At 36.5% G+C, this 12,243-nt stretch overlaps 1 protein-coding gene across 25 annotated transcripts in view; it reads left to right on the top strand.

The window, feature by feature from the left end:
* Nucleotides 1-12,243, top strand: part of MPDZ (multiple PDZ domain crumbs cell polarity complex component) — a 110,174-nt gene that overhangs the window by 34,677 nt on the left and 63,254 nt on the right. For 21 of the 25 annotated variants that reach the window (XM_032675124.1, XM_032675102.1, XM_032675126.1 and 18 more), the window contains exons 13-19: nucleotides 6-85; nucleotides 794-940; nucleotides 1,797-1,964; nucleotides 2,930-3,115; nucleotides 5,937-6,146; nucleotides 7,035-7,151; nucleotides 9,571-9,729. In XM_032675124.1, coding sequence (XP_032531015.1) covers nucleotides 6-85; nucleotides 794-940; nucleotides 1,797-1,964; nucleotides 2,930-3,115; nucleotides 5,937-6,146; nucleotides 7,035-7,151; nucleotides 9,571-9,729 — 1,067 coding nt within the window. The remainder of the gene's footprint in view (nucleotides 1-5; nucleotides 86-793; nucleotides 941-1,796; nucleotides 1,965-2,929; nucleotides 3,116-5,936; nucleotides 6,147-7,034; nucleotides 7,152-9,570; nucleotides 9,730-12,243) is intronic. The other 4 variants (XM_032675119.1, XM_032675116.1, XM_032675113.1 and 1 more) reach the window with 3 other exon arrangements.

Here is a 12,243-nt window from a genome sequence, read left to right as displayed (position 1 = left end):
TTTAGATTTCCAGCTAACTACTGCAGAAGAAGCAGCTACAAAGATAAAGTGGCAGAGGATTATGGGTTCAAATTATGAAATAGTGGTAGGTAAATTCTATTTACTGTTATTAAATGCCCTTTAATCTGCCCATATATTATGTTAACAACATATGGATGGAAATATGTTTGCATTGTATTTGTTCATTCATGTATAAGAATTATACATATACCTCTTAGTCTGTTGAGATTATTTTTTATATAATTTTTGTATGAGGATATACATTTTTCTGTATTTTGTCAATCATAGACTTGTTAGATTGCTGTGCCTATGAGTATTGTTTCACCAATTTCCTAGCTTCAAGAGAACAAATGTGTATTATAGAAAAAAATAATATTTAATATGAAACTCAAAGCTCCCTTCATTAGCTAGAATTTGAAATTTCATACCCATTCTGCATACTGAATAAGTGGTTTGATGTAATGGTGTAAAAAATGTATAGAACATATACTGTAGATACAGTCGAAAAGCAGTATCTGAGTTTAGGAGCTACTGCAAAAACATATACCATAGGTGGTGTGTCTGCAGAAGTGTGTATTATTAGATATATTATTGTCGTACAGTTCTTACTTGTGTATTGTGAAGTGGTATGTGATCAAAGTTTCAGTTTTTACCTGACTGCCCCATTACACGTGACAATACTTGTGGTTTCTCACTTCTGGAATATCGACCTCATAATTTGTAAATTGAAATAGAAAGTAACAGGTATGGCTGTAAATACGTCAAATGTAACTGTTTCTTAATCTTACTTTAGGTGGCTGTAGTTAACAAATTTAGTGAAAGCAGTGGGTTGGGGATAAGCCTTGAAGCTACAGTGGGACATCATTTCATCAGATCTATCTTACCGGAGGGGCCAGTTGGACGCAGTGGCAAGCTGTTCAGTGGAGATGAACTGCTGGAAGTAAGAAAAAATACTACCTTAGCTTAGTCTGCATTCAGTAAGGTTTTTGAGCAGTAAGTTGCTTCTCATGGGTTATGACATTGGGAATGTGGCATATCTAATTGCATACCAGTTAGTGGTTGAGCAGTCACTTCATGTGCACTTATGTGTATTTATGTGAATGCATATACCTACATTTATTTCTCAGCTGGTAGCGGATCTTTCAGATGCAGTCCAAGGTCTGTGTCATGGTTTAAGCTCAGCTAGCAATTAAGTACCATGCAGCCACTTTTTCTTTTTTGTACCTCCTCACTGGCAGAGCACAAGACACTAAAAAGTCCTTTCTGTAGGATAAATACACTTAGCTGCAATCAAAACACCACTGTGTTATCAACATTATTCTCATACTGAATCCAAAGCACAACGCTGCACAAGCTACTGAGAATAAATGAACTCTATCCCCACTGAAACCAGGACAGTCACAAAAAAAGAATATGTAGCAAAAGCATTAGGATTTAATAGGAATATCCCTACACAGTGAAGGTACTGAACACTGGATTATTTTTCTAAATTATTTTCTCAGGATTAAAATGTGAATTTTGTTTACATGAATGAAAGAAACATGAAGTTGCAGAGTATGTGGGGTTTGTAGGGTGGTGTCATGCAATTTTATAAGACTGTACATTCAGTTCAGTACTTATCTTGGTGCTCATTCTGAACACTGAACTGAATAGAAATTAAGGGTTGACAGTGTCTATTAGCATGGGAATTTTTTTTTTGAGGTGATTAGTGAGTTGAGGTTTGTGGGGCTTTTTTTGTTCGTTGTTGTTCTAAATACTCTGTAGTTTTAACCAGTATGTATTCTTTATTTATTGAGGTGAATGAGATCTCTTTGATTGGGGAAAACCACAAGGATGTGGTCAGTATCTTGAAAGAACTGCCTATTAATGTGACAATGGTGTGCTGTCGTCCAGTAGCTTCCCCCATCACTCAACCAGAAGTGCTAGAGAGTCTAAGTCTATCTGAGGTTCAGCTCACAGAAAAGGTATTGTGTCTTTAAAAGATCACTGAAAATTACTGTTTCCTTGAGAAAGAAACAGATCAAGTTCTTCTGCAAGATTAGAAATATGTTTTAATATTGTAGGACAAATAGGAAAAGGCAAATTATGTTTATCAGCCATTCTTTAGGCCACCAGAAGATGTCAATCCTGGTTGGTCATGGGCAGAAATATTCTGGGATGCAGAGCTGTCTCTCTGAGTAATGTACTTCTGTTCTGTAGGTGAGATGTAGGGGTATGGCGAATCGAACTGTGTGTTGTTTAGAATCTGAATATATTTATTCCGGTTTTAAACTTTGCTTTCTGGGTTTGTGTTGCACAGAACTCTGTGTACATTCAGTGGCTGATGCTTCTGTCACTCATAATTGTAGAGCTCTGGGCAGTCTGATGAATTAAACATGTAGGAATGGCTGGCCTACAGTGTAGTATGCAAAGCAATAGCATTTATATGAAAAGAGACACAGTTAATTTTGAGTTCTGGGCAAGGCACCAAATTCAGTTTATAGAATCTAAGCTTTTCTATGAAACCAAGTGAAGAACACAGATGTCTGTGTATATGTGCATGTATTTTTTCTTTTATTGAATATTCTGACTACTATCAGTATTATTACGTTTAGACATACCATTTAATAACAGATATTTCCTGTATATTTGAATGCATGTACTAATGAAGCTTTTTGAAGTTTTTCGTTTGACAGAAGTTCCATTTTGTTAAAGTTTTTCCAGGGAGTACTTTCATATACTTACAGCAGGGCTATTTTGTTAAAAGGATATGTGAATTCTGTGCTAGGTTTATCAGACTTGTTTATTAAGTCTGCTGGGGGCTTGAACTTCCTTTATGTCTAGAGATACATCACTTAGTTTTGATCTTTTTTTCTTATAAACAGAGTTTTGTCTCTGGTTATTCACAAGGGTTTACATTTTATTGGTAAACATTTACTGTTTTTCTCAGGCTCACATAGAACTTGGATTCATTGGCTCCTCGGACACAGAGGGAACAGCTTTGGAAGCAGCTGATGAGGGTCAGAGTATGGAAGAGGTGCAAAGCTCGTCTTTGGCAATGTGGGAAACAGAAATACAGAACATTGAGCTGGAGAAAGGGAGTGTGGGGCTTGGATTTAGCATATTGGACTATCAGGTAACTTCTGCACTTCTTTGAATAGAGGGCAAAATACTTTGTATTGTTTGCATCTTGCAGTGTGTTCCAAATATGTATTTTAAGGGTAAATGTTAATGGAAACTAAGCAGTAGAGTAAAACTAATCACTAATTAGTTTTAGGCATCTCACTAATTGCATTACATATTCTTCTCTCTGTATTAAGACTACAGGTTCTAATGATGGTGGTAATACTGGTTCCAAAAAAACTGATAATCCGTTATATAATAGGGTCTTCAGAAAGCTATCTTCTAGTGACCCAGGGACAATGAATGATGTAGCCAGAATATTCAGGCATTTAGCCATGTATTGTGCACCTGCAGTGAGGTGTTTAGGGCAAGATCCAATAAAGGACTTAGGTGCTTAAAGAAGGATTTACTAAAATCCAGAGCTGCAATTCTGAAATCCCTTGCTTAGCTGCAGTTTGTTCAGGACGTGCTTAAACATCTCCATTCATTTTGTATTTGACTTCAGAATTCCTGGATATGTAAGCTATGATTCTTGGTGTGTTCCAATGAGCAGGTCAGTGTCTGTCTCTTACCTGCACTTGGTCAGGATCCCCAAAACAAATGTTCCTCCTGTTCCCAGTTGTTCAGTGGATAACTTTTAATCTGACTTCAAGTATTTTCTCCCTATACTGTGGTCAATATAGGCTTTTGGTGAGCTGTTTGGTGGTGGTGCAGGACCCAGTCTCCTTCCAGGTTTCTGCTGGATCTTGTCCCTAGGAGTATATGCATTTACATCTAGAGATCACTTCCAGATGGAAATTGTGCCCCCAGGGCACTTCTTAGAATTAGTCTATGCCTTAGATTTTGCATTTGCACACTAAAAGTGTGCAAATAAAAGTGAAGAGCAGTGTATTGTAATAATCTGAAGGATAAAGACATAGTCAAGTGTCTGTTTTATGAAACAATGACTACTCTCTCATATGTTACTCATGATGCTGTGCAGTGAGATGTCATAGCTGAGCTGGAGTATTTGAAGTCTGTGTCAGTACACAGTAAAGTATATTTTTGCTTCAGCCTCTTCTGAGCATTAACACAAATTGTGGGTGCGTAAGTCACTGGATTTTGTTTATGGATAATAGTACTAAAAGGCTGTGGAAACTGCCTTAAATTGGTTAATATATTTTTCAAATATGAATTTGATTCTGTCTTACAGCTTTAGTTGGCTTTCTGAAACTTACCTTTTTTTTTGATGTTATAGTATTGTGTTGTCCTATGTTGTCTTCTTTGACACGCAGTAAAAAAATTTCAGTTTGTCACTGAAGTTTCTGCCTTCACCTAAGATTGTGAACAATAAATTTACAGGGAGATTTATCTTTGTATTTTACTGTTTTCTTCAAATTTTCAATTAATTTTCAATGAACAGTGAGTACAGTTAAGGACAGTTACAGCCATACTAATACATTCCTCGCGTTTTATACAATGGCAGACCTCTAGAAAAGTCTGCATAATTTCTTACCCTAAAGAAGACTGTCACATTGACTAGAGAGGTATTTATTAAAAAAAAAAAAAGTGACATGTAGTGTCATCTAAAGTGACGATGTAATTATCTGTTGTTAAAATAGTGAGGAAGATTTCGATGTTCAAGCTCAAGCTCTATCTCCAGCAATGCTAGTTATATTTCCACTTCTGAAGTGTTTTATAACTCCATGGCATTCTTCTTACTCCATTAACTGCCATCAGGGACACTTCTTTTCAGTGTCCTTCCCTCCCTTCCTCCTTCCCTCCCTCAACACTTCTCTCTCACAGCAGCTTTCAGCAGTCTCCCAGTTTCTGCATTTTTTACATGTTGCCTTGATGGTGTCCATCTTTTCAGATATATGTCTTGGCATGGAAACTTGTTACAGCTTTGCGCCTGTTTGTGGTTGTTTGGTTTTCTCTTACTTCTGCTATCGGTAAAGCTGTTACATGATTATGTTTCTTGGTGTTCTTTTTTGAGTGTGTATTTAAGTGAACTGTGTCTTGGAATTATTAACATGATGTGCCTTGTAAATGTAGTTCTGTAAGAATCACACAAATATTTTGCACCTGTGATAATTGTTATGACAGAAACATATGTTCCTGTTACTGGTATTTGATGCTAGCTTTTTTATAAAAATCGGTGCACCGGAGGATGGGAACTTCAAAACAGGTTTATTTTTTTTAAAGCAAACACCATTTTGTTGATTAGAGTGCTGTTCCTCTCTCACATAAAGTGTTTATTTAGTCATGCACAAGAACTTGCCTCTTAAGTGCTTTCTTAGTTGAGCAAGATCTGGTGCCGTGAAGTATAAGAGAGTTATTGAAAGTAAGTCCTTTGTCCACTAAAATACATGTGTTACCTTTGCCCTAGCCTGCATTGCCCCCTTGTATCCTCAGACCACTGAGTGTAAAGGAGGATGGAGTCTGCAACATGTCGTTGCAGTAGGAAGTACTTGAATTTTGATGTGTAGAGACAACACTCTGCAATTAATAATATTCTTCAGCCTTCAACATCAATCAGCGATCGTGAGATTTGCAAGCTCAAAAGTTGACTTGTACAATTTAGTAATACTTTATACTGGAGATACATGATGGGGCATCACCTAGAAAAGAGTAATAATTTTCGCATTGAAGAATTAAAAATAGGTGAAAGTATAAATGTATGGGCAGTACGGACTGGAGGGTTTGCTCCTGCTGAGGGTTCATCTGGAGGAGAGCTCTAGCTTCTTAATGACCCAACTCCCTTGGCTTAGTAAAAGTTCATAAATAAAAATTTGCCTCTCAGGACATAAAAGAGTAAATAAAATGAAATGCTTTTCTTCCTTTTATCTAATTAGGATCCTGTTGATCCAGCAAACACTGTAATTGTGATTCGCTCATTAGTTCCTGGAGGTGTGGCTGAGCAAGATGGCAGACTTCTTCCTGGAGATCGGCTTATGTTTGTCAATGATATCAATTTGGAAAATGGCAGCCTGGAGGAAGCAGTACAAGCACTGAAAGGAGCTCCAACAGGAACAGTTAAAATAGGAGTTGCCAAACCACTGCCTGTAAGGATTTGGGAATTCAATGGGTACTTTTCGTGTCATTTAAGCTGGTACATGCTGATCCTGTCTTCTGCATACACTTTGTGTGTTCTGGGGTATAGCTGAGTGGCCCAATTATTTCCTTGCATGTCGGAGTGGCCTGGGTAGTGTATGACTGATGTAGTGATTGCAGGACCTAGCACACCTGTCTTGCAGCTGAGAAAATAGCAGAGTCTTTCAGGGCTGAAAGTTGACAGGCACAATTTTGTACACTGTACACTTTAAGTGGTTCTCTGAATGTGTTTGATGGGGACGTAAAGTTGGGTTTATGTGGTTTGCCTGGAATTTACCTATTCCTTTGCTTTGCAAGGCATAGTGTATATGCAGTCCTTGTATTTAGACTGCACACTTTGTTTATGTAATAGTGTGTTGTAGTCTTCAGTTTGTATACATCTAACTGGTTTTTTCAGGCTTGATTTTACACAGTAACCTTTAAAAAAGGAGGTTGAATGAGACCTAAGGTGACCAAGATAATGTATCAGTAAGGATGCTAGTGAACTAATGTCCCTGGTGTGCTAAATTCAAACCAGTAAAATGGCATTAGTTCATACATAAGAACAGAAATTGAAAATGAGTTTACACTAAGTTGTGGGCTCTGTGATATACCTGGACAGACCTTTTTCATTACTTGGGGTTGTAAAACGAGGTGTGAAGCTGAATCAATTCAGTAAATCTGAAGAAAAAAATTGTCTCTTTACCTGCCCCGTACTGTGACTGTGATTGAAATGAACTCTGCTGCATTTGGAATCCATTTGCCTTTCTAAACACCCCCTGCCCCCTCCCTCCAGAATGCAGTCTGCACCTCCTGTGTCCAGGCCATTCATCCGACTCAGAGCTTCGTTCTTTCTGCAGCTTTCACCTGAGGAGGGCTATGTCTCTGCTAAGGAAGATTGCTTTTTCTACACTGCCCAGTCACTTGAGGAGGAGGGGCCAGCTGATGCAGCCCTCTTCCATGCTGAGCTGGCTCTGGTTAGTGGCCCAACTTACCAAAGATTTCTTCAGTCTTTGCATTTTATAATGAAAGGAGTTGCTTTTTCACTATTCATGCTTTTTTTTTAGTGTTTATTCTCACCACATTACTCATCTACCATAGGTGGGATGGATCCTGACATGGTAGAAACTGGTATCTAGAGATGTTTGCATGAGCTGTGAATCTGTGATACATTAATTGCTGGGGAAAAAAAGTATTTTGCTGATGTTTTCAAAAGTGCATGGCTATCCACATCTCCTTGCATGCACTGAGCGTCCCTTTGGAAATCTCACCTTGTGTAGAGAAATGTTCATGTGCTTATTTCCCTACGTATCATTTCTCTACCTTGAAAACTTTTTGGTACTCCCTTTTTGCATGTAATCCAGCCTTACAAGGAATGCTGTCTGTCTTCAAAAGCTGCAAATGCTTCCTTCTAATAATATTCTTCAGCCTTCAACATCAATCAGTGATTATGAGATTTGCAAGGTCAAAAGTTGTTCACTTGTATAAACAATGCGGCTTACCTGAGCATTCAGTGCCTTACATAGCCCAGAAGTTACCAATAAGAACTCAGATTAAAAAGACACAGGAAATAGGACTCTACAAAAAAGCAAAAAAAACCCTTCCAACCCCTTTTGAAGTCATTATGCTCTCTTTTTTTGAGGACTTTAGCAGAGAAGCAGTTTCTACTAAACACCAGGACTTAGTTCATTAGGAAAAAAACACAAAACCAAAAAAACCCCTGAAATGGATTCTTCCAGGATGAAAATATCTGCATTGCTACTTCCAGTAGATTTGTTGTTTTTTCACTCTTGCAAATGTCAAGCTGGCTTAATAACTTGCCTTTAAACAAGACTGCCTGGTTTTGATTCTGCAGTTTTTTATCTTTGTATAGTGGTTAGATAATAGTATTTGTCTTATTCCGTTCATTAAGAAGCATGAAGAAGACACGGTATATATTATAAATAACCCGTAATTAAATATGTGTTGAAAAGATCAGATTGAAACTAAAGTATTTAAAAAACTTGACTTTCATCTGATTCATATTTAAAAAAATTAAACTTGTGAAAAAAGCAGTGAAAATATATGACATTAATAGAGTTGTCAGCTGTATAATTAAATATGCAAAATATGAAACTAAATATGCAGTCACCCAGTTGAAGATGTGGTTACAGAGTGCACTTATGAGATCCTGGTTTTCATAGATAGATCTGCACTTAGATTCTACAGATCTGAATTTTCACAATACCTTTTTAGGGCGTAGCTTTGGTAATGTTAGTGTGCATTTTCCAGACAATAAGCTGAGAGTAAGTTACAGTGAAGGAGCAATTTGAATTAGCTATTAAGTCTTTAGGCTTGAAATAATAAAAAAAATGATCCTTTTTACCACAAAAAGGAATCAGTGTGTTGGATCTCTGCAGATTGTTGCTATTGCTGTTGTGCATTTACTATAATGAATTCACAATGTGATTAACTAGAGGGGCTGGAAAACAAGTTAGGTCTCGTCTCTGCAGATGAGTGCTTATATACAAGTTTATGGTATGTCATGGCTCTAAACTCTCTGATCATTTTATTAACACATGCTACTTTCTGGAGGTCTACCGGGGAGATGAAATTATAATCAAAGTGTAGTTAAGAAGCACCATAAATTAGGTCTTTCATGACTTAATTTTATTCTAGTATTTGAAAGTATGTGAGTCTTGAAAAAAAATCATGTTTCATTTAAAAAAGGGGCAAAAAATACTACCCATGTCCATGTCTGAAACTCTTTTAAAAACTTTATTTCTCATATAAGAAGAATAGAAGAAATGTAGAAATGTCCATAATAATCTTGTCGTCAAATGTAAAAATCATAAAAAATCATGTAATAAATTTTTCTTATAAATGTACTGTAAAGCATTATAATCTCCAAATGATTGTTTTTAAAAGAGTATAAAAATTAACTGAGCCTAAGAAGTTGAGTCGAGAGAACATTCCTGACAGGTGGTACCTAATGAAGCTCATTATTTTTTTCCATGTTGATTTTTGTAACAGAAAATTCAAAAGAAAAATAAAAAGAAGCCCTAAAGAAATCCAAATATTCACATCAGAAAATACACCAGAATTCTCCCAACACCTTGTACTTTTATTAACAGGCATGAGCCTGCCTTAGCCCCGCAACTTATTCTGGTTGAGACTCTTGCTTTACTTCAGATATTCTTTGCAACATTTAAAGATGTGGTAACACAGATTGTTACTGAAGCAGAAGATTTTCCTACTGTGCTGTGCAAATGTAATGTCTGTGTAAAACATGGAGTGAAAAAAGAAAAAAAAACCAGGAAAAATATCAGTCAGTATGGAGTGGCTGATGTGCATGCGTTTGGGGCTTAAGTGGTATGATGGTAACAGCCTGGCTGATTGAATTGCTTTTGTTGTTAGGTGGACTCCGGAGAGGCAGATCTAGCAGATGAGTCCACCTTTGAATCACAGTATTCTCTAGAGAGAGACGTCTTCCAGGATTCAGTGGCAGCTTTGCATCACAGTGCCTGTAGCGGTGAGGTGAACGACAGCTTCTCTCTTGCATTATCAACTTCCAAGGTAAAAAGGAGGATGGTTTTATCAAAGACAAACTTTGATTATAAGTGTGAACAGGCTATATTGTTAGATAGAAACGTTTCATGTCATCCTGGTTCAAAATGCGCTATTTGTTACCAGGTTAAAGTTTTGTTTGGGGTATTGCTGATGTCTTACGGATCTCTGATGAAGAGAGAGGCAGACAGAAGGCTGAAAGCTTGGATTTTTCTTAGATAAAGCATGATTTAGCCAGATAAAGTGTGGTGACATGTTTGCAGTATTAAAGCTATGGTGAGCAGTCGGTAGAAAAACTTAATTGTTATTTAAGGCATAGTAAGGAGTGGTAACACAAAATGACTGTGTTGTTCTACGGTATTTCACTATGAAAACAAGTGTAAGTTTTCATCTTAAGTTGTGCTTTTATGCTCCATAGTTAGTATGTTAGTATGTTTTGAATGAAATTTTCATAATGATTCTGTAATTAAAAATAAACATGTATATATCAAAACTCTGCTTCTAATCCTATTTAAAGTCAATAAATGAAGATTTATTTAAGAGTATTACAAAAGTCAGTAGCTATTTGTTCCTGGTCACATACCCATAATGACTTGATTGTTTGTATCAGAGATGTGTTTTGTTTCTCTCCATGGTTTTTTGTGTTCTTTTTTCTTGAGAATCTTTACATTTATTTTGCTAACCCAGAGCCTTCCAGTTCCATTCTCCTAGCAGTCATCTTTGAAAGCCACATTGCAGAAATTTCTTCCTGGGTTTGCAGTCTTTGGACTTGAATAGAGTAGCTGCTGCTTTTTCCTGCAGACCTGAGCTTCAGTAACTCCCTTTACGCCTTCTGGAGTATGTTCAGCCTTTATCAGGCACTTGTTGGAAAACTAGATTCATCTTCTAATGGTTTCTCCTAATCCACAGAAGAGCACACCTCTGCAGTGCCAGTGGGACAGATTGCATTGTTTAACTCTGTAATTGTTACTTAAATGGATTATACGTTTTGCATGCTTAGGAGCATTTTATGAGATAGAGACTGGATTTACATTATATATCGCATTGAGACGCTCTAGAAAGTCTTAAGCTGTTTTCAGCATTAACTTAAAGATGGCTTTGGTTTATATGTTTTTTATAAAATACTATGGTCCTGACTTTTTAGTATTCATTTCTGTGCACCAGTATCAAGTGAATATTAAGTTCTCATCAAGTAACATACTCTGTGGTTAAGAGTGACTTCACAAAACAAACACAGGGAGAAAATCTGGTCATAAAAGAAGACTTTTGAATCAAGTGAAATGCAGTAAAAATTGAAACAGTGCTATTTGATGCTGTGAGGAACGCAGAGGTATTTCAGCTATTTCTGGCTGCAGGGCACTTGACATGTTCTGAATGTCTCTTTGGTGTCATGTTTAAAATAATGATGAAAAGCATACTTAAAGTAATGCAAATGCTCAGGCCACATATTGCTGTAGTTACAAATTCCTGAAATCATGTTTTTCTTCAAAAATTACAGCATTAGCTTTTCTTTAAGTGAAACAGAAATAAAAATGAGCATATACTGTGACTCTTATATGTATATATGGCATGTGAAATAAATGTTGAGTATGATCTGAGGCTTGTTTTCACTGATCTGGAAATGGATAAAAAGCAGACTTAAAAGTATATGTCCCAACTGTATTGGAAACGTTGTGAAATAATTTAAATAGATTATAGTACTGGTGTTCTGTTCTCAAAAAGGTAGGAAATTATGTCATTGATTATATCATGCAGATTAGTGGTATTTAGGCTTTGCTCAATTATCTTCTCAGCTGTTACTTAAACCATTTATTTACAGGTAAACCTTTTTTGATTCTTGGCTAGCGACAGAGCATGCATGTATGCACTTAATAAAAGCTGACAAAAACTAATTCTAAGACCCTTGAGACAAAACACTGCAAAATATCCCCAGATTCTGGGAAACATGTTTCCCAACTTTTTGGAAAAGTAATAGAACAATTAATAGGACCAGTGGAAAGACAGATAAAGGCAGTTGGTTTTACAAGTATTGCTGCTTTTACAAGTGTATTACAACTTGGTATTACAAGTTTATTACACTTGTAATAAATTTCAGAGAAAAATCCCTAGTATTGATACAGAGCCTCTAAGTCCAACTTCCAAGTCCTTGATGCATCTTTGTAATATCTAATGGCCTACATGTTTTTAAAATAACTTACTTTGAAAGCTCAGCTAGAGAATATTTGAAGATTTGTTTTCAGAGTGTTGTGATTATTGAAATCCCTTGAAACATTTTAAAGGCAGGGCCTTAGAATCTTGGAAGTCTAAACAAATGTGCAGAGAGCTTAATCGGGGTGCTGCAGCCATAAAAGGTAGACTTGTAATAAGTACTAACTGCTAAGCTGCTGTAACTTCATCATTCTGTGTAGTTGTTGTCCTACTTCAAATCTTCCATGTTCATTTTTTACTGAGGTTTGACCTAGTTTTGCTTTTTGTGAAAGGGATATCTAAATATGTTTCTGCTCAGTTAAATGAATGATTATA

Source organism: Chiroxiphia lanceolata, chromosome Z, assembly GCF_009829145.1.
Source record: "Chiroxiphia lanceolata isolate bChiLan1 chromosome Z, bChiLan1.pri, whole genome shotgun sequence".
NCBI classification, from domain to species: Eukaryota; Metazoa; Chordata; class Aves; order Passeriformes; family Pipridae; genus Chiroxiphia; species Chiroxiphia lanceolata.
Note: the sequence above shows the minus strand (reverse complement) of the source record. Positions and strands in the feature narration are given on the sequence as shown.